At 40.2% G+C, this 18,884-nt stretch overlaps 1 protein-coding gene across 5 annotated transcripts in view; it reads right to left on the bottom strand.

Moving 5' to 3' along the window:
- Positions 1-11,252: 11,252 nt before the first annotated feature.
- The window catches only part of LOC138948207 (high-affinity choline transporter 1-like), a 41,530-nt gene continuing 33,898 nt past the window's right edge, over positions 11,253-18,884 (bottom strand). For all 5 annotated transcript variants that reach the window (XM_070319710.1, XM_070319709.1, XM_070319708.1 and 2 more), the window contains 2 exons: positions 15,096-15,202; positions 11,253-14,648 (listed from right to left, as the gene is read on the bottom strand). In XM_070319710.1, the coding sequence (XP_070175811.1) occupies positions 14,082-14,648; positions 15,096-15,202 (674 nt within the window). In that variant the 3' untranslated portion in view covers positions 11,253-14,081. The remainder of the gene's footprint in view (positions 14,649-15,095; positions 15,203-18,884) is intronic.

The following is an 18,884-nucleotide window of genomic DNA, read 5'->3' as shown; positions in this document are numbered from 1 at the left end:
AGCAGGAATTTGTCATGTGAGCAATTCTTTTGGCTGTTAAACTGAGGTGAAGGTTTAACCTTGTGACTCTATGAGAGCTGCACCCAGCTACACGTTCTGACAGTCAGTGTTTAGGGTGGTCATTGCTTTTGCTGGGGGAGGGAGGGATAAGCTGTGTCGACGAACAGTTATGGACGATACCCCAAAACGCTGATCATATTTTTGTGAATCAGTGGAGGACTGAACTGCTACCCTTGACCCACTTTGTGCTCAGCTGAAGCGTCCAGACAACGTGACCGGACTATGAGTGTCACTGTCATTTATTTATCGTTTTAGTCATTTTTTGGTACAATTTTACTGTGAACTTGTGTGAATATATATATATACCCGCTGTCTTCATTGCTTTCAAGGTTGCCATGACTTTTTATAAGGTTTTGATTTTAATATACGTTCTTTATTTTACTATTCTTTTTTTACAGCTAAGCAGGGTGCGGAGATAGGTGTGGTAGATTTTTTTTTACTTTAATGCAGGCATGTCCTTTTTTGGGAATGTTTTTTTATTCTTTGTTTGTTTGTCTTTCCCTTTCTTTAAAATTGACAAGTACTTATACTTCAGTGGTACCTGTGATGTGAGGCCCCTGTGATGAGGGGACACCCTCTGTTATCCCTGTCTCTTAGGCAAAAAAAAAAATAGGTCTATTTACGGTAACATAGGCCCAAAAAATAGGGTCGGTAGGTCGGGATTTTTTTTTATTTTTTTTTAAATTTTTTTTCCAAAAAACCATATTTTTACGTTATTTTGCAAAAAAAAACAAAAGATTTTTTTTTCTTTCCCAAATGCCAAAAAAAAGTCTAGGGTCGCGCGAAAAAAATAGGGTCGGTCGGGTTACCGTAAACAGACCTTTTTTTTTTTTTTTGCCTTATCTCCACTAAAATACAGCTGTCAGCCCTCAAAGTCGAACACATGGTGTACTCGCCTTTGGCTAGTGATTCTGAACGTTTACTAGCCAGAGAGCAAACTTTACTAGCCAAACCAACAATTTCACAAGCGAATAAATGATTATATGACGAAATGAATGACGTAGAAAGGGAATGACGTTTTTGATCACATTAACATAAGGTTTTAATTTCCGTTGATAAGGTCAATTCTTTGAGTTCGCGTTGTTATGTAGACATACATGTACCTGAGCTCTGTTTACTTTCGAGTCATTCTTAATTGATTGCTATGTGTCTGTAGATCTAGTCGGCGGGTGTGGTATTAAATGACTTAACTTGTGATGCATCTTATTTTTAACAATGCATTTGCTGTTATTGCAACAATGCTACCACTTTTCTTTGGATATACAGTATTTGTGTTTATTTTACAAATAGCTGATTGTACTTTTATTTGAACACTTAAATTAGCAGTCTGTTTTTATCTTCCTCGATTTTTAAGGGGGGTAACTTTCCTTTTTCCTTTTTTTATTTTTTTATTTTTATAGATAGCTGATTTGTTTTTTGTATTTAACTTTTTTTAATTTTTTTTAAGGGGGTTGTCATTTTAAGTTAATTTCTTAGCTTTATTTAGATTTGTTTTCTTTTGTGAACTTGTAAACTCGCAAAGTGAAAACCACAAGTGATGATATTCTCCACATGTACGATATCATTTGATACCACACTGTATGTAAATGAACCAGCTCTGCAAGTGCCAGTACAATTACGAACAAAGACCAAAGACTACACTTTAATCAAGTCATGTGTAAAATGCGAATATTTTTGGTACTGATTTGATATTTCTTAAAAAAACTGCAGTGCCTGTAGAATTTTGTTGTGCATATATGTAGTTGTACAGGCAATAACCCATAATTTATTTTGTGCTTCTTACATAATTTATGTTCTTCTTTCGTCACGTCCGAACAAACATGAACATGGTGGTTTTTGGTGTGGCTTGGCAAGTCACGGAAGATAAATCGTTTAATGCATGAACATGTTGTATATTTATGTACACGTGTTGCAATTTCTGCCTACTTAGCGCTCATACATGTAATGTCAAATTTTGTTGTGAACAAGCTTGATTTGTTGTGAACAAGCTCAGAACAGCTTTATAACAAGAAAGCAGAGTTTTGCCCAAAAAATCAATTTTTGTTGTTGAAATTTCAGTGGTTATTAAAACTTTTCATCCATGTAAAGAAAACAAAAACTTGACTAATGTAAAAAGAGGGGAGAAATGAATGCAGCCCTGTTGCGTAATGTGCACATGAGTATGTAAGATTTGACTGTATATATATATATATATCTTTATGTCCTGAAAAAGTGTAGTTTGTGTTTAGAAAAAAACCACCTATGCCTGTAGTGATACAAATAGATAGCTTTGCCGTATTGTGTGAAGATCTGTATAGATGTAGCACTTGTATAGATGTAACGACTTGTTGTGCGTGTTTTGATGATGCTGTGAAAGCTAGTTTTGCATTGTTTGTTGTTTTGTAGAGTACACACTGTGATGCAAATCTCAAGTGAAATCTGCTGGATGTGTTAGTTCTGTTACTGTGTTGTGCACAGTCTTGGTTGTGTATTCACTGTGTGTGTGTGTGTGTGTGTGTAAATGGCTTGAATGATATTAAAGGCCCATTCCGCCTTGTGGAAACAGTTCACCTTATCGTCTAAGGTCTGGTCAGGCTTTTTACATGAGATAAGATCATCCCTCCACTTGGTCACATACCAACATTAAACAGTCTCGGTGCTCTCTGTGCAGTTTTTTTTTTTTTTTTTTCGGAAATCGGAAATTTATTCCTTCAAAAATGTAGAAGTTTGTTGAATCATTTCTGATTGCAGTGAAAGTTGATCATTGATTGAATAGCCATGGTGAGTGTCTGGGTGCTGTTAGAAGTTTGTTGAATCATTTCTGATTGCAGTGCAAGTTTATCATTGATTGAATAGCCATGGTGAGTGTCTGGGTGCTGTTAGAAGTTTGTTGAATCATTTCTGATTGCAGTGCAAGTTTATCATTGATTGAATAGCCATGGTGAGTGTCTGGGTGCTGTTAGAAGTTTGTTGAATCATTTCTGATTGCAGTGCAAGTTTATCATTGATTGAATAGCCATGGTGAGTGTCTGGGTGCTGTTAGAAGTTTGTTGAATCATTTCTGATTGCAGTGCAAGTTTATCATTGATTGAATAGCCATGGTGAGTGTCTGGGTGCTGTTAGAAGTTTGTTGAATCATTTCTGATTGCAGTGCAAGTTGATCATTGATTGAATAGCCATGGTGAGTGTCTGGGTGCTGTTAGAAGTTTGTTGAATCATTTCTGATTGCAGTGCAAGTTTATCATTGATTGAATAGCCACGGTGAGTGTCTGGGTGCTGTTAGAAGTTTGTTGAATCATTTCTGATTGCAGTGCAAGTTGATCATTGATTGAATAGCCATGGTGAGTGTCTGGGTGCTGTTAGAAGTTTGTTGAATCATTTCTGATTGCAGTGAAAGTTGATCATTGATTGAATAGCCATGGTGAGTGTCTGGGTGCTGTTAGAAGTTTGTTGAATCATTTCTGATTGCAGTGCAAGTTTATCATTGATTGAATAGCCATGGTGAGTGTCTGGGTGCTGTTAGAAGTTTGTTGAATCATTTCTGATTGCAGTGCAAGTTTATCATTGATTGAATAGCCATGGTGAGTGTCTGGGTGCTGTTAGAAGTTTGTTGAATCATTTCTGATTGCAGTGCAAGTTTATCATTGATTGAATAGCCATGGTGAGTGTCTGGGTGCTGTTAGAAGTTTGTTGAATCATTTCTGATTGCAGTGCAAGTTTATCATTGATTGAATAGCCATGGTGAGTGTCTGGGTGCTGTTAGAAGTTTGTTGAATCATTTCTGATTGCAGTGCAAGTTGATCATTGATTGAATAGCCATGGTGAGTGTCTGGGTGCTGTTAGAAGTTTGTTGAATCATTTCTGATTGCAGTGCAAGTTGATCATTGATTGAATAGCCACGGTGAGTGTCTGGGTGCTGTTAGAAGTTTGTTGAATCATTTCTGATTGCAGTGCAAGTTGATCATTGATTGAATAGCCATGGTGAGTGTCTGGGTGCTGTTAGAAGTTTGTTGAATCATTTCTGATTGCAGTGCAAGTTTATCATTGATTGAATAGCCACGGTGAGTGTCTGGGTGCTGTTAGAAGTTTGTTGAATCATTTCTGATTGCAGTGCAAGTTGATCATTGATTGAATAGCCATGGTGAGTGTCTGGGTGCTGTTAGAAGTTTGTTGAATCATTTCTGATTGCAGTGAAAGTTGATCATTGATTGAATAGCCATGGTGAGTGTCTGGGTGCTGTTAGAAGTTTGTTGAATCATTTCTGATTGCAGTGCAAGTTTATCATTGATTGAATAGCCATGGTGAGTGTCTGGGTGCTGTTAGAAGTTTGTTGAATCATTTCTGATTGCAGTGCAAGTTTATCATTGATTGAATAGCCATGGTGAGTGTCTGGGTGCTGTTAGAAGTTTGTTGAATCATTTCTGATTGCAGTGCAAGTTTATCATTGATTGAATAGCCATGGTGAGTGTCTGGGTGCTGTTAGAAGTTTGTTGAATCATTTCTGATTGCAGTGCAAGTTTATCATTGATTGAATAGCCATGGTGAGTGTCTGGGTGCTGTTAGAAGTTTGTTGAATCATTTCTGATTGCAGTGCAAGTTGATCATTGATTGAATAGCCATGGTGAGTGTCTGGGTGCTGTTAGAAGTTTGTTGAATCATTTCTGATTGCAGTGAAAGTTGATCATTGATTGAATAGCCATGGTGAGTGTCTGGGTGCTGTTAGAAGTTTGTTGAATCATTTCTGATTGCAGTGAAAGTTTATCAGTTACTTTGTTAGTTCATGTAGTATGGACCTTTACAATAATTGGGCTGTTTTGCTTGATTTAAAAATGGTTTGTATGACTTTGTTGTTGTTTTTGTTGTCATGTTTTCTTTTTCTTCATTTTGTTTTGTTTCGGTCTAAGCGAGGTGATGAATTGTTTGTGTGAGTGTGTGTGTGGTACCTGTGATGTAAGACCCCTCTGATGAGAGGACAACTATCAAGGAAGGACACCTTCTGGTGTATAATCTTGACCAAACTAAACCTGTCATGACAGGCCACCTGCACTGTAGGGACACTCAGTGTCCTTTCATCACAGGTACCACCATATCCACGTGTTGTCAGATTCATGTGTTAAGAATAACAGGTACCACCATATCCACGTGTTGTCAGATTCATGTATTAAGAATAACAGGGTTTAAAAACAGAAAGAAAGGTGATGGAAAGGAGAAATTGATTAAGAGATGACCTACAACATAGAGGTGTTCCTTTTCTTTTCTTGGTTCCTTTTCATTACTTTATTGTACCATTGCTGGCAAATTGGGGTCCCAGGGGAAAGCTAGCAGCAACAAGAGTGGCGCTACTCAGGGGAAAGCTAGCAGCAACAAGAGTGGCGCTACCCAGGTGTGTGCGTGTTTTGGTGTAATCAGCCACCTGCACTGTTGGTAGAATGAACGAAGTCTTTTTCGTGCCACTGTGGTGACACAGGGGTATAACATGCAGACCTGGGAACCCATACGATTTCGCCGTATTTTGTACGCATGATTGTCGAGAATACGCTCAGTACGGTCAGTGGGGAAAAAATACGACGAGAAAAATTCCTAGACTACTTTTCTTCACAAGCCCATCCTGAAGCCGATCCAGTATTTTGGCACATGATTACGTCACTATATTAGCCGCTGTCAAAAAAATATAATAGGATCGTGTCAATCCATCAAAACAACCAGGCAAACGAAAGTACGGTATTTGGCGAAATCGGCTCTGAGAATAAACAAGTGAAACAAAGAAGAAAAGTGAAAAAGTTTGAAGAAAAATATCACACACACACACACAATTTCTAACCAACACACACATGTAGTCCCGCCCGGAATAAGCTTTTTTGGGATGATTTACAACTTTTGCGCACATTTCGAGCAGACGAAAACACAACATGGCGGCTCTCGCTCCTCCAACTATCGCGAGACACAAACAAACGAAATCTCGCGCGCGCGAGATCCTGATACATCCGGTGTTTCTCTGTACGCTTGTCACGACGACTTGTTGACAAACGAAGATTCGCGAATGAAAGAGAAAAGCGCCGAGTCTTGAGTAGAGAGCTAATAAAGTACCGGTAATCGCTAATCGAGCGAAATGAAAATCCGCGGCGACTTCCATTAGGTGAATGCTATTCAAGTTTAGGTAACGTTTTAGCCGCATCTTTTTATAAGCCGCAATGCGATTTTTTTTTTAAAAGTCGCGGCTTGTAGTCCGTCAAATACGGTACAGTTTTTGTCAGTAAAAATTGAAAAAAGCATTTGTTTTAAATGTATAGGTAAACTTCATTAACGGTGTGACGGACGCGCATGAGGCATGTTTTAATCATGGATGTGCAAACGCTGTGTGGAGTACGCTCATTTTTTTGAAAATACACCAAGTTTGTTTGAGAATACTCAAAGTGCAAAACAGGGGTTCCCAGGTCTGAACATGGAAAAACCGTCACTGAGTCTGCACATAAAGTTAACTGTGTCCGTCCCGGCCCGGAGTCGAACCCTCCCCCCGCGGGTTAGGGGGAAAAAGAATTTACCCGATGCTCCCCAGCATGTCGTAAGAGGCGACCAACGGATTCTGTTTCTCCTTTTACCCTTGTTAAGTGTTTCTTGTATAGAATATAGTCAATGTTTGTAAAGATTTTAGTCAAGCAGTATGTAAGAAATGTTAAGTCCTTTGTACTGGAAACTTGCATTCTCCCAGTAAGGTCATATATTGTACTACGTTGCAAGTCCTTGGAGCAATTTTTTTACTAGTGCTTTTGTGAACAAGAAACAATTGACAAGTGGCTCTATCCCATCTCCCCCCTTTCCCCGTCGTGATATGACCTTCGCGGTTGAAAACGACGTTAAACACCAAATAAAGAAAGAAAGAAAGGAGTCGAACGCGTGACCCGCTGACCACAAGTCCAGTACTCTACCAACTCAGCTACTGGGCCCCGGTATGATCAAGAGTTGAAGAAGAATTCAAAATGAATAAAAAGCAGAGAAGTTGTCACCATTTTTACTCATAATAAAAACAATGTGTCAAGAAATCCAGATCCATGTGCTGAACTGAGGAGCCACTCACCAGAGAATGAACCGTTAGATAAATATCCCCCGTCTTGTAAACATAGTCATTGCCTCACTTTAGCGCCACATCTAGTTGATCTGCAGTTTTAATAGTTTAAGTTTGTGTGTGCATGTGAATGTGATCTTGAATACGTTATGAAGTAATCTTGTATAACGTCCCTTCTCGTATTGTTTGTTGGAACTTCGAGTTTGAATTTCTAACATAAAGTATTTTTTTACTTTTTGAATTTATTTTTCGTCCATAATTATGTGAACTACGAAGAAGGAAGAACAAAGTTCTCATCATGACAAAAGTCAAAGATGATTAAACAAAGGCAGCATCGCTGAACAGGTGTTTGCAGATGATGTGTATTTTTGACAAAGTGCTAAGCACAAAGCTGACTCTTTTTGTGTTTAAATGCACACTCCTTCACACGTAAACAGTTCGGCTCCACTCAGGTCTGGCCAGACTGTTATATAGGATTAGACGATCCCTACACTTGGCTACACAACGAAAAGGATCAGCCTGGGTGCTCTCTTTGAAAAAATTTAAAAAAAAGATTCATAAAAGAATTGCAACTCTTGACAGCGAACAGTCAGAGTGTTGATATGTGGTATGTGACCAAGTGGAGGGATGGTCTTATCCCACGTAAAACTCACGCCATATCTGAGACGATGTGCCAAACTGTTTTCACAAGAAAGAGTGTGCCTGTAAGATGACTTTACTTTGTGTTGGACCCAGTGTGTATCTTGGCTTTTGTAATGCATGTAGCAGGCAAAACGCTACTTACTATGTTATGAACTAACTCTGTCCGGGTTTTCATGGGTTAGGAAGGAAGAGTTGTGTTTCTTGAAGGCAAGGCAAGCTCAGCTAATCAGTGGCCACTAGCATCACAGTGAACGTCTTGAAGGCAAGGCAAGCTCAGCTAATCAGTGGCCACTAGCTTCACAGTGAACGTCTTGAAGGCAAGGCAAGCTCAGCTAATCAGTGGCCACTAGCATCACAGTGAACGTCTTGAAGGCAAGCTCAGCTAATCAGTGGCCACTAGCATCACAGTGAACGTCTTGAAGGCAAGCTCAGCTAATCAGTGGCCACTAGCATCACAGTGAACGTCTTGAAGGCAAGGCAAGCTCAGCTAATCAGCGGAGAAAGGCCCCTAGCATCACTGAAAAATCAGCTCCAATGTACATGTTTTCAACAAAAACAACCAACAAATTTGATCTTGAGCAAACTCGGCATGAACAGGCTTTTCTTTCGAAAAAAACCACCCATGCAGATGGGAGCTCATTGGTCAGTGTGGAGCTCCTGGTTATTCTTAATGAGCTATACCTACATGAACTAAAAATGAGGATGAATGTCGCTTGTTCATTTCAATGCTTGTTATTTTCTCTGGTGCCAGGAGACTGGTACCCCCCGCGGGTTAGGGGGAAGAATTTACCCCATGCTCCCCAGCATGTCGGAAGAAGCGATGTTTGTAAAGATTTTAGTCAAGCAGTATTGTAACAAATGTTAAGTCCTTTGTACTGGAAACTTGCATTCTCCAAGTAAGGTCATATATATTGTACTACGTTGCAAGCCCCTGGAGCAATATTTTGATTAGTGCTTTTGTGAACAAGAAACAATTAACAAGTGGCTCTATCCCATCTCCCCCTTTCCCCGTCGCGATATAACCTTGAACGGTTGAAAACGACGTTAAACACCAAATAAAGAAAGAAGCTTGTTCACTTCAATGCTTGTTATTCTCTCAGGTGCCAGGAGACTGGTTCCGTATAACTCTCACTTTCTCTTTTCACATGTCGGATGCATTTAGAGCGCTGACTTCCCTTTGTTCATCAGATGAGCTATACATAGCTCAGCTTGCCTCCCCTTCAAGAAATACAACTCTTCCGCAGCCAATAGCAACCCTGAGCTACTTCCCCAATTCATCTGTTGAGACAGAAACTTTTCTCAGCTGTACTGTAGATGCATGTGTTTGTGCCATTTCTGTTCAAACTGAAAAATCATGGGTTGTAAATTTGTATGAGTGTCGGCTTTCTCACTGTTGCTTTATGTGTTTTTTAAAACCTGCTGTCAAGTCTTTCAATGACCGAGTAGATCGAGGCACACGCAAACAACAAATCTCATTGAATTGACGCTGCATGACATTGTTACGCAACTGTACATACATGTAATACTACGTCTCCTCTGCTCACTTAATAAGTAGGGTGAAGATAAATTAAATGTCTGAATTTTAAGGAGAAAATTACACACTATGTTGCATTGATGACTCCTGTTCTCTGAGTAAGAATGTTTTGTGGTGTTATATGTTTCTCTTGACATTGCTGATGTATTAAGTGTTTGTTTTTAAGCCACTGTATAGTTTGGTTTAACGAAGTTGTTGATCCATTTAGTATGTTTATGTCCATGTACGATATGTGATGAGTCCATTGTAATCTTAGACGTCCATGTTGCAATATTATTTACCAGAGTGACAGTCTTTGAAGATCAATTCTTTTAAGCTGAAGCAGATATGTACATTTACTTTTCTGATTTTATACCATGTACGAGTCCTTTCTTTTTTTTTCCAATTTATTTTTTTTAAAGCCATTGAAACAGTTGTCTTGAATACAGCAGTCCAGTTTTTAGAACGTTTATTTTAAGACTGCCTCATCTTTAAGATCTGATTTGTATGTGTCACTGTCTTCATATTGTAAATGAATTAACCTTTTTTTTAAGATCCCTGCCTTTTAAGACCTACATTTTTGCGAATTTTGGAATCTTATCATAGAATTACTACTGTGTCCACAAACCATTTTGTTAAATATTCTGACTGTTCAGTAATTTCTTTTTGATGTGTTCTATGATCGGTACATCATTATTTTTATGAACAAATTGACATTGCTTTACTGTTTGCTAGTCTGTTTTAACCCCTTGACTGGTGGAAAATTTTATTTGAAAAAAAATCAGGTTAAAAATCAGAATATGCATGCCAAAACGACAAACAAAAAAATCAGAAAAAATGTTCCAGGGGAGGCAATCAGCTTGGTGCAAGTCAAAGGGCAATAATTAAGAGCGTTTTCTTTGTCTTGTAATTGTTAATTCTTGGTCATTATCATTTCTTAAGTAGGCGCAGATACCAATTCATGTCAGTCAAGTATTTTATTCATGATTTTAGAACCCAACATTTTTTAGAGGGATCAGCTGCATACATGTACTTGTATGTGCTGTAAAAAAAATTGTTTATATGAGCATGGTTATTTATTTTTGTAATTAGATTTTATGTCATATTTAAGTCATGTAGTTTTGGACGTGACTTCTGTATTGAAGTAGCATTTACTCAGAGTTGTAGTAGCAGTTGTGCATGACTTAATAGTCTTCCTAGAATCTGACTTATCGTCCAATTTGATCTGGTTATGTTTTCAGTCATCTCAGAATCTGATTTTTTGATCTGACAGTCCAAAGACATATTTACTTTATAAATGTACTTTTGTGTATGTCCATGGCTGTACACGTTGTGTTATTGGTCCCTTGCATGTCTCACTGTCTGTGCTGAAGATATTAATTGTATTTATTACATTATTTTTCAGTCAGTTTTTTGTTATGTAACACAAGCCGCTCCACACTAATAAAATAATTTGTTTTGTAAAGAATGCTCAGTGTGTCTGTTTGGGTGTATGGCAAGGCGCGATAGATATTAGAGAGTGAGAGTGTGTGTGTGTGTGTGTGTGTGTGTGTGTGTGTGTGTGTGTGTGTGTGACTGCTGAAGTGGAAATGTTTCTTACCAGTAGCACAAACACATCTTTCTTTCTTTCTTTATTTTTCAACCACAAAGGTTATATCGCGACGGGGAAAGGGGGGGAGATGGGATAGAGCCACTTGTTAATTGTTTCTTGTTCACAAAAGCACTAATCAAAAAACCGCTCCAGGGGCTTGCAACGTAGTACAATATATTACCTTACTGGGAGAATGCAAGTTTCCAGTACAAAGGACTTAACATTTCTTACATACTGCTTGACTAAAATCTTTACAAACATTGACTATATTCTATACAAGAAACACTTAACAAGGGTAAAAGGAGAAACAGAATCCGTTAGTCGCCTCTTACGACATGCTGGGGAGCATCAGGTAAATTCTTCCCCCTAACCCGAGGGGGGTTCACAAACACATGCACACACAGTTAGATTTTTGTTGTTGCCACTGTTTAATTATACAAAATATGATCTAGAGCACACGTATATTATGCGTGATGAAATGTGTGACAAACATATACGTTCAGGAAAGACAAATAGATACTGACTTACAACACATCTGTGTAAGTGCACTTTATGCCAAGTCCTTTTTTTTGTTTGTTTAATCTACTCTTTTTGTCTTCCTCCAACAACTTGATGAAGAAAAGTTGTGTGAATGAAAGGTAGTTCCTACAGGGATGTCCATTTGACATCGGCAGTTAGTCGGAAACAAATTTCAAATCATTAAAATTCCAAAGAAATCTGCGTAGGCCTATGGCTGCCTAAATGGTCGTGTAAAAGCGGTCATGCATGAACGTCAAACCCACTCGGGCAACAACCACGAGTTAACGTGAGAGTTTCAGCCCATGAACGTCAAACCCCACTCGGGCAACAACCATGAGTTAACATGAGAGTTTCAGCCCATGAACGTCAAAACCCACTCGGGCAACAACCATGAGTTAACGTGAGAGTTTCAGCCCATGAACGTCAAACCCACTCGGGCAACAACCACGAGTTAACGTGAGAGTTTCAGCCCATGAACGTCAAACCCAACTCGGGCAACAACCACGAGTTAACGTGAGAGTTTCAGCCCATGAACGTCAAACCCCACTCGGGCAACAACCACGAGTTAACGTGAGAGCCGGTTTCAGCCCATGTACGTCAAACCCCACTCGGGCAACAACCACGAGTTAACGTGAGAGTTTCAGCCCATGTACGTCAAACCCCACTCGGGCAACAACCACGAGTTAACGTGAGAGTTTCAGCCCATGTACGTCAAACCCCACTCGGGCAACAACCACGAGTTAACGTGAGAGTTTCAGCGCGCCCATGAACGTCAAACCCCACTCGGGCAACAACCACGAGTTAACGTGAGAGTTTCAGCCCATAAACGCAGAAGAAGAAGAACAAATCACCAACAAATTTCAAGCACATACGGAAATCTGACGAACATTTTTCACAACTTCGAAAAATTGCCGAAACATGTATGGCCATTTCGACAAATATGTCAAAGAAAATACATCTCGGTAACACCCCTGTTCCCATGTCATTCGTTTCAAAGTCGTTAGTTAGTTAGTTAGTTAGTTAGTTAGTTAGTTAGTTAGTTAGTTAGTTAGTTAGTTTTTTGGGTCCAGCGGACCATATAGGCCACATCAGGACCCCTTTTCAAAAAGAGTGTCTTAAACACAATGTAACAACAGAACGCAATGTTCCTTCACACTGTAATAATAGACAACTCGTGAAATAACTCTGACGGGCTTGTATTGTATTGGTTGTCACTTGGAAACACTGAGACAAGCAATCCCACGTGACCTTATTGGTCAACCACTAGCGAGTGGCGTCACGGGACATTATTGGTCAACCACTAGCGAGTGGCGTGTCTTAACTATCAAACTATAAAGCAGAAGCAGAAGCTCTCATGCAGGCCGCCTCCTTGGTTCAGGACTCCGCAGACCCTTGCTACCAAGTTGTCTTCCTCTCGGACGCCCTTTCAGTCCTTCAGGCCCTAGAGAACGACAAACTCCCACAGCTGGCCAAAGCATTACAGATGGTCAGACAAACCAGAAGAGTTGTCCTTCAGTGGATACCAGCACACTGTGGGATACCAGGAAATGAAAGGGCAGATGAGCTGGCGAAAGAAGGAGCCGTGGAAGACCAACCTGAAAACAGTGTCAGCTTTAGTGAGCAGAAGACAATCATCAAGGCATTGATGAGGCCAAGGACAAACAGAGATGACTACCACACAATGTCCAGAGAACAGCAAGTCAACCTCATCAGGCTGCGTACTGGCCACAACAGGCTCAATGCTCACATGAACCGAAAGTTCAAGCTGGCGCCATCACCAACCTGTGCCTGCGGTCAAGAAGACCAAACAGCGGAACACATCTTACAGCGATGTCCCTTACTAGATGAGGAACGAAAAGAAGTGTGGCCGTCACCAACTCCCTTGCAGACCAAACTATACGGCAGTCGACAGGAGTTGGAGAAAACGACAACATTTATCACCAGTGCTGGACTGATTGTGTAACCTCTGCGAACGCCAAGAAGAAGAAGAAGAAGTCTTAACTATCTCCACATGTGGTCGCCCCAATGCCACACTTTTAAAAGCAACATTCGAGGTGTATGAGTATGCACAAGTAAACACGTTTTTTTTTTTAGTTTCATAATTATGCACATGGGCAGCTGTTTCAACAAATTATTTCATCAGCACAGTTTTCAGATTACTCGGCCGGAACATATGGAATATTGTTTGCTGTAGGCTACATCGGAAGGTCGAATGCTTAATCCCGGGCGCGCCTGGTGGGTTAGGGGTGGAGATTTTTCCGATCTCACAGGTCAACTTATGTGAATCCCATTCGTGTGTACACGCACGCACAAGACCAAGTACGCACGGAAAAGATCCTGTAATCCATGTTAGAGTTCGGTGGGTTATACAAACACGAAAATACCAAGCATGCATCCTCCCCCCGAGATCGGCGTATGGCTGCCTGAATGGCGGGGTAACAACGATCATACACTTAAAACCTCACTCGTACAAAAAACACCAATATCTATTCATGTATGACGGGTTGTAAACTATAGCTCTGTTCACTCTAGATCTATAAGATATGTCGCGTTGTGCATAATCCGTACAGTATTGTACTTTACATAGCTTTGTTCAGATATGTCGAGTTCTTTGTATTTTGATCTATTTGTTCAGATATGCAAATTTGCAAAACTTAGTTCTGTGCAATTTCATCCATTTTGTTCAGATATGTGAATTTGTAAAACACCGTTCTCTACACTTTAGATCTGCCCGTGTTGTGAAGGAGATACGTTTCTCTGACGTAATCAGTCTTTGACGTCAAATGTCTGCTCTTGCCTCCTGCCGCATCCGGAAGGTTGGCGGCATTGACGACGTAAATATCCCCCTCCCCCTCCCCTCCCAACACATCACAGCGAGAGGGCAGCACCCCCTTCTTGAAGCACAGCCCCACAATCCACGACACCAACACTAGACACAGAATGGACGCCAGGAAAGCTATGCCTCGGAAAGGAAACACCTGCTCCTGTCTCTCTTCGTCGAAGTACGGGTACTTGATGAAGGCTGGCAGATCTATTGTGGGCTCTCCTGCGCCGATTCTCAGCACCGCTCCCACGAAAAAGGCCGCGAAGGCGCCGTACGCGTTGGTGTGACGTATGAAGAGTGCTGACGTCAGCTGCGGGAGGACGATGACGTAGACAATGTCGGCGGCGAGAACGAAGAGCCCCCAGACCGTGCGGACATAGATGGACATGGCAGTGGCTGCTGCGCCGATGACGAAGATGGAGATTCTTTGCACCCACAGTAGTTCTCTGTCTGAGGCCTGCGACACAGAAGATATGATTTTGTTGAAATGTTTAATGCCACTATAACTGTGTCTCTTAATTATCTCGTTCAAATGAGGAAACGTCACGAATCTTTAAAAGGTTCTGTGTCAAGGATACGCAACACGCAACACCATTTGCGCATGAACAAGGAGATGGAGACTTGTTCGCTGGCATTGATTGCATGGTTCTTGCAAACCACAAATAATCACAGCAGCAAAATGATTAGAATGATTTTCCCTACAGTTTGCGGCTAATTTATATATTGTTGAATTAACCCTACCAGAGAAAATTCTAGAATAAATATGCTTGTAACAAAACGTAGCTACTACATGTATGACCAGACATCCGAGTGTGTTCTCGCGCGCCTGAAAACATAATGTTCATGTTCTGTTTTTTGTTGTTGTATTTTTTACATTTTTTTATTTTAGAAACTGCACACAAACCTTTGAGTGAATGGTAGCCTTGTAGACGTTGTGTGTAAACATGGACGAAGATCCCAGAACAGCGCTATCCATGGATGACATGACGGCTGCTGACACGGCCCCGAGACCTGAAACACACAGTACAGTATGTAGACGTTGTGTGTAAACATGGTATGATGAAGAACCCAGAACAGCGCTATCCATGGATGACATGACGGCTGCAGCTGACACCGCCCCAAGACTTGAAACGTACAATGTTAGAGTGAGACAGAAGTTAAATCCTAGTTAGATATATTTATTTTAAGTATTTACGACGCCAGTTTGAAAAGGTTACGACGAATGTGACCAGAGGATATTTGCTTTGCTGCAATGAGTTACGCGAAAATGCTAATTGCATGGCCGTAAAGGTAATTAAATTATTGGGGAACGACTGCAATGGGCAAACTCTTCTGTGTCCGAGTCACGATTCGAGGCTGTTCGTCGTCACAATTATTTTCACTGCTTGCAGTTACCTTTAACTCTAGCAGACGAGACCTGTGCGAATGTAGGAACTCAAATCTGCATTGTAGCGAACGCGTGCACGTTTCACTGCTGTCAGTTAAGGCTATAGGTAGAGAGCAAGTAAGACGAAGCGGAAACAAAGACAGAGTACATAGAGAATTTAGAAAATCTGCCAAGATGACCGAAACACAAGGTTTAAGGTGTGAATAATTGAATGTGCCAACACTGATTTGTGTACAGTGACACCAGTCTTCTTCTTCTGCGTTCGTGGGCTGAAACTCCCACGTACACTCGTGTTTTTGTACGAGTGGATTTTTACGTGTATGACCGTTTTTACCCCGCCATTTAGGCAGCCATACGCCGCTTTCGGAGGAAGCATGCTGGGTATTTTCGTGTTTCTATAACCCATCGAACTCTGACATGGATTACAGGATCTTTTCCGTGCTCACGTGGTCTTGTGCTTGCGTGTACACACGAAGGGGGATAAGGCACTGGCACGTCTGCACATAAGTTGACCTGGGAGATCGGAAAAATCTCCACCCTTAACCCACCAGGCGGCAGCGGCCGGGAATGACACCATTCAAAACCGACCTGTGTAGTTCTTGGGGCGATTCGAGACAGTTTTCCTGGGCCGGTATAGCCTACCTTTAACGCTAACAGAGAAAAAGCAAACATTTTCCACTGTAAAGAGCTCTTTCTATCGTAAATATCAGCCCAGAGAGAGGTGGACAATACATTTCTTATTGCGAATTTGACATGCACGCTGACATACTTTTTCACGTATACTCATCACGCATTTGCAGGTAGGTGCCTTTAAGAACAACCACTACAAGAAATAAAGAGAGAAAGAATGAGTGAATGAAAGGAAGATTATAAACAGCGAAACAAAGAAGAGAATGAATTAAAAAAGAAAATACAAAGAAAGAAAACAAAGAAAGAAAGCAAGAAATGGGGAAGGAAGGAAGAAAGAAGTAATCAAAGCAAGAAATGGGGAAGGAAGGAAGAAAGAAGTAATCAAAGCAAGAAATGGGGAAGGAAGGAAGAAAGAAGTAATCAAAGCAAGAAATGGGGAAAGAAGGAAGAAAGAAGTAATCAAAGCAAGAAATGGGGAAAGAAGGAAGAAAGAAGTAATCAAAGCAAGAAATGGGGAAAGAAGGAAGAAAGAAGTAATCAAAGCAAGAAATGGGGAAGGAAGGAAGAAAGAAGTAATCAAAGCAAGAAATGGGGAAAGAAGGAAGAAAGAAGTAATCAAAGCAAGAAATGGGGAAAGAAGGAAGAAAGAAGTACTCAAAGCAAGAAATGGGGAAAGAAGGAAGAAAGAAGTAATCAAAGCAAGAAATGGGGAAAGAAGGAAGAAAGAAGTAATCAAAGCAAGAAATGGGGAAGGAAGGAAGAAAGAAGTAATCAAAGCAAGAAATGGGGAAAGAAGGAAGAAAGAAGTACTCAAAGCAAGAAATGGGGAAAGAAGGAAGAAAGAAGTACTCAAAGCAAGAAATGGGGAAAGAAGGAAGAAAGAAGTAATCAAAGCCAGAAATGGGGAAAGAAGAAAGAAGTAATCAAAGCCAGAAATGGGGAAAGAAGGAAGAAAGAAGTAATCAAAGCAAGAAATGGGGAAAGAAGGAAGAAAGAAGTACTCAAAGCAAGAAATGGGGAAAGAAGGAAGAAAGAAGTACTCAAAGCAAGAAATGGGGAAAGAAGGAAGAAAGAAGTAATCAAAGCAAGAAATGGGGAAAGAAGGAAGAAAGAAGTAATCAAAGCAAGAAATGGGGAAAGAAGGAAGAAAGAAGTAATCAAAGCAAGAAATGGGGAAAGAAGAAAGAAAGAAAGAAGTAATCAAAGCAAGAAATGGGGAAAGAAGGAAGAAAGAAGTAATCAAAGCAAGAAATGGGGAAAGAAGGAAGAAAGAAGTAATCAAAGCAAGAAATGGGGAAAGAAGGAAGAAAGAAGTAATCAAAGCAAGAAATGGGGAAAGAAGGAAGAAAGAAGTACTCAAAGCAAGAAATGGGGAAAGAAGGAAGAAAGAAGTAATCAAAGCAAGAAATGGGGAAAGAAGGAAGAAAGAAGTAATCAAAGCAAGAAATGGGGAAAGAAGGAAGAAAGAAGTAATCAAAGCAAGAAATGGGGAAAGAAGGAAGAAAGAAGTAATCAAAGCAAGAAATGGGGAAAGAAGGAAGAAAGAAGTAATCAAAGCAAGAAATGGGGAAAGAAGGAAGAAAGAAGTAATCAAAGCAAGAAATGGGGAAAGAAGGAAGAAAGAAGTAATCAAAGCAAGAAATGGGGAAAGAAGGAAGAAAGAAGTAATCAAAGCAAGAAATGGGGAAAGAAGGAAGAAAGAAGTAATCAAAGCAAGAAATGGGGAAAGAAGGAAGAAAGAAGTAATCAAAGCAAGAAATGGGGAAAGAAGGAAGAAAGAAGTAATCAAAGCAAGAAATGGGGAAAGAAGGAAGAAAGAAGTAATCAAAGCAAGAAATGGGGAAAGAAGGAAGAAAGAAGTAATCAAAGCCAGACATGGGGAAAGAAGGAAGAAAGAAGTACTCAAAGCAAGAAATGGGGAAAGAAGGAAGAAAGAAGTAATCAAAGCAAGAAATGGGGAAAGAAGGAAGAAAGAAGTAATCAAAGCAAGAAATGGGGAAAGAAGGAAGAAAGAAGTACTCAAAGCAAGAAATGGGGAAAGAAGGAAGAAAGAAGTAATCAAAGCAAGAAATGGGGAAAGAAGGAAGAAAGAAGTAATCAAAGCAAGAAATGGGGAAAGAAGGAAGAAAGAAGTAATCAAAGCAAGAAATGGGGAAAGAAGGAAGAAAGAAGTAATCAAAGCAAGAAATGGGGAAAGAAGGAAGAAAGAAGTAATCAAAGCAAGAAATGGGGAAAGAAGGAAGAAAGAAGTAATCAAAGCCAGACATGGGGAAAGAAGGAAGAAAGAAGTACTCAAAGCAAGAAATGGGGAAAGAAGGAAGAAAGAAGTAATCAAAGCAAGAAATGGGGAAAGAAGGAAGAAAGAAGTAATCAAAGCAAGAAATGGGGAAAGAAGGAAGAAAGAAGTAATCAAAGCAAGAAATGGGGAAAGAAGGAAGAAAGAAGTAATCAAAGCAAGAAATGGGGAAAGAAGGAAGAAAGAAGTAATCAAAGCTAGACATGATTAAAGAAGAATGAAACTAGAAAGAACAAAAATAAAGAAAGAAGTGCAGGGAAAAGTAATGAACTGACCGACAATGGACACAGCGGTAGGTGTGAACTGACCGACAATGGTGTGAACTGACCGACAATGGTGTGAACTGGTGTGAACTGACCGACAATGGTGTGAACTGACCG

The sequence above is a fragment of the Littorina saxatilis genome, linkage group LG15, assembly GCF_037325665.1.
Source record: "Littorina saxatilis isolate snail1 linkage group LG15, US_GU_Lsax_2.0, whole genome shotgun sequence".
Taxonomy (NCBI): domain Eukaryota; kingdom Metazoa; phylum Mollusca; class Gastropoda; order Littorinimorpha; family Littorinidae; genus Littorina; species Littorina saxatilis.
The sequence above is the reverse complement of the archived record's forward strand: the minus strand, read 5'-3'. Positions and strand labels throughout refer to the sequence as shown.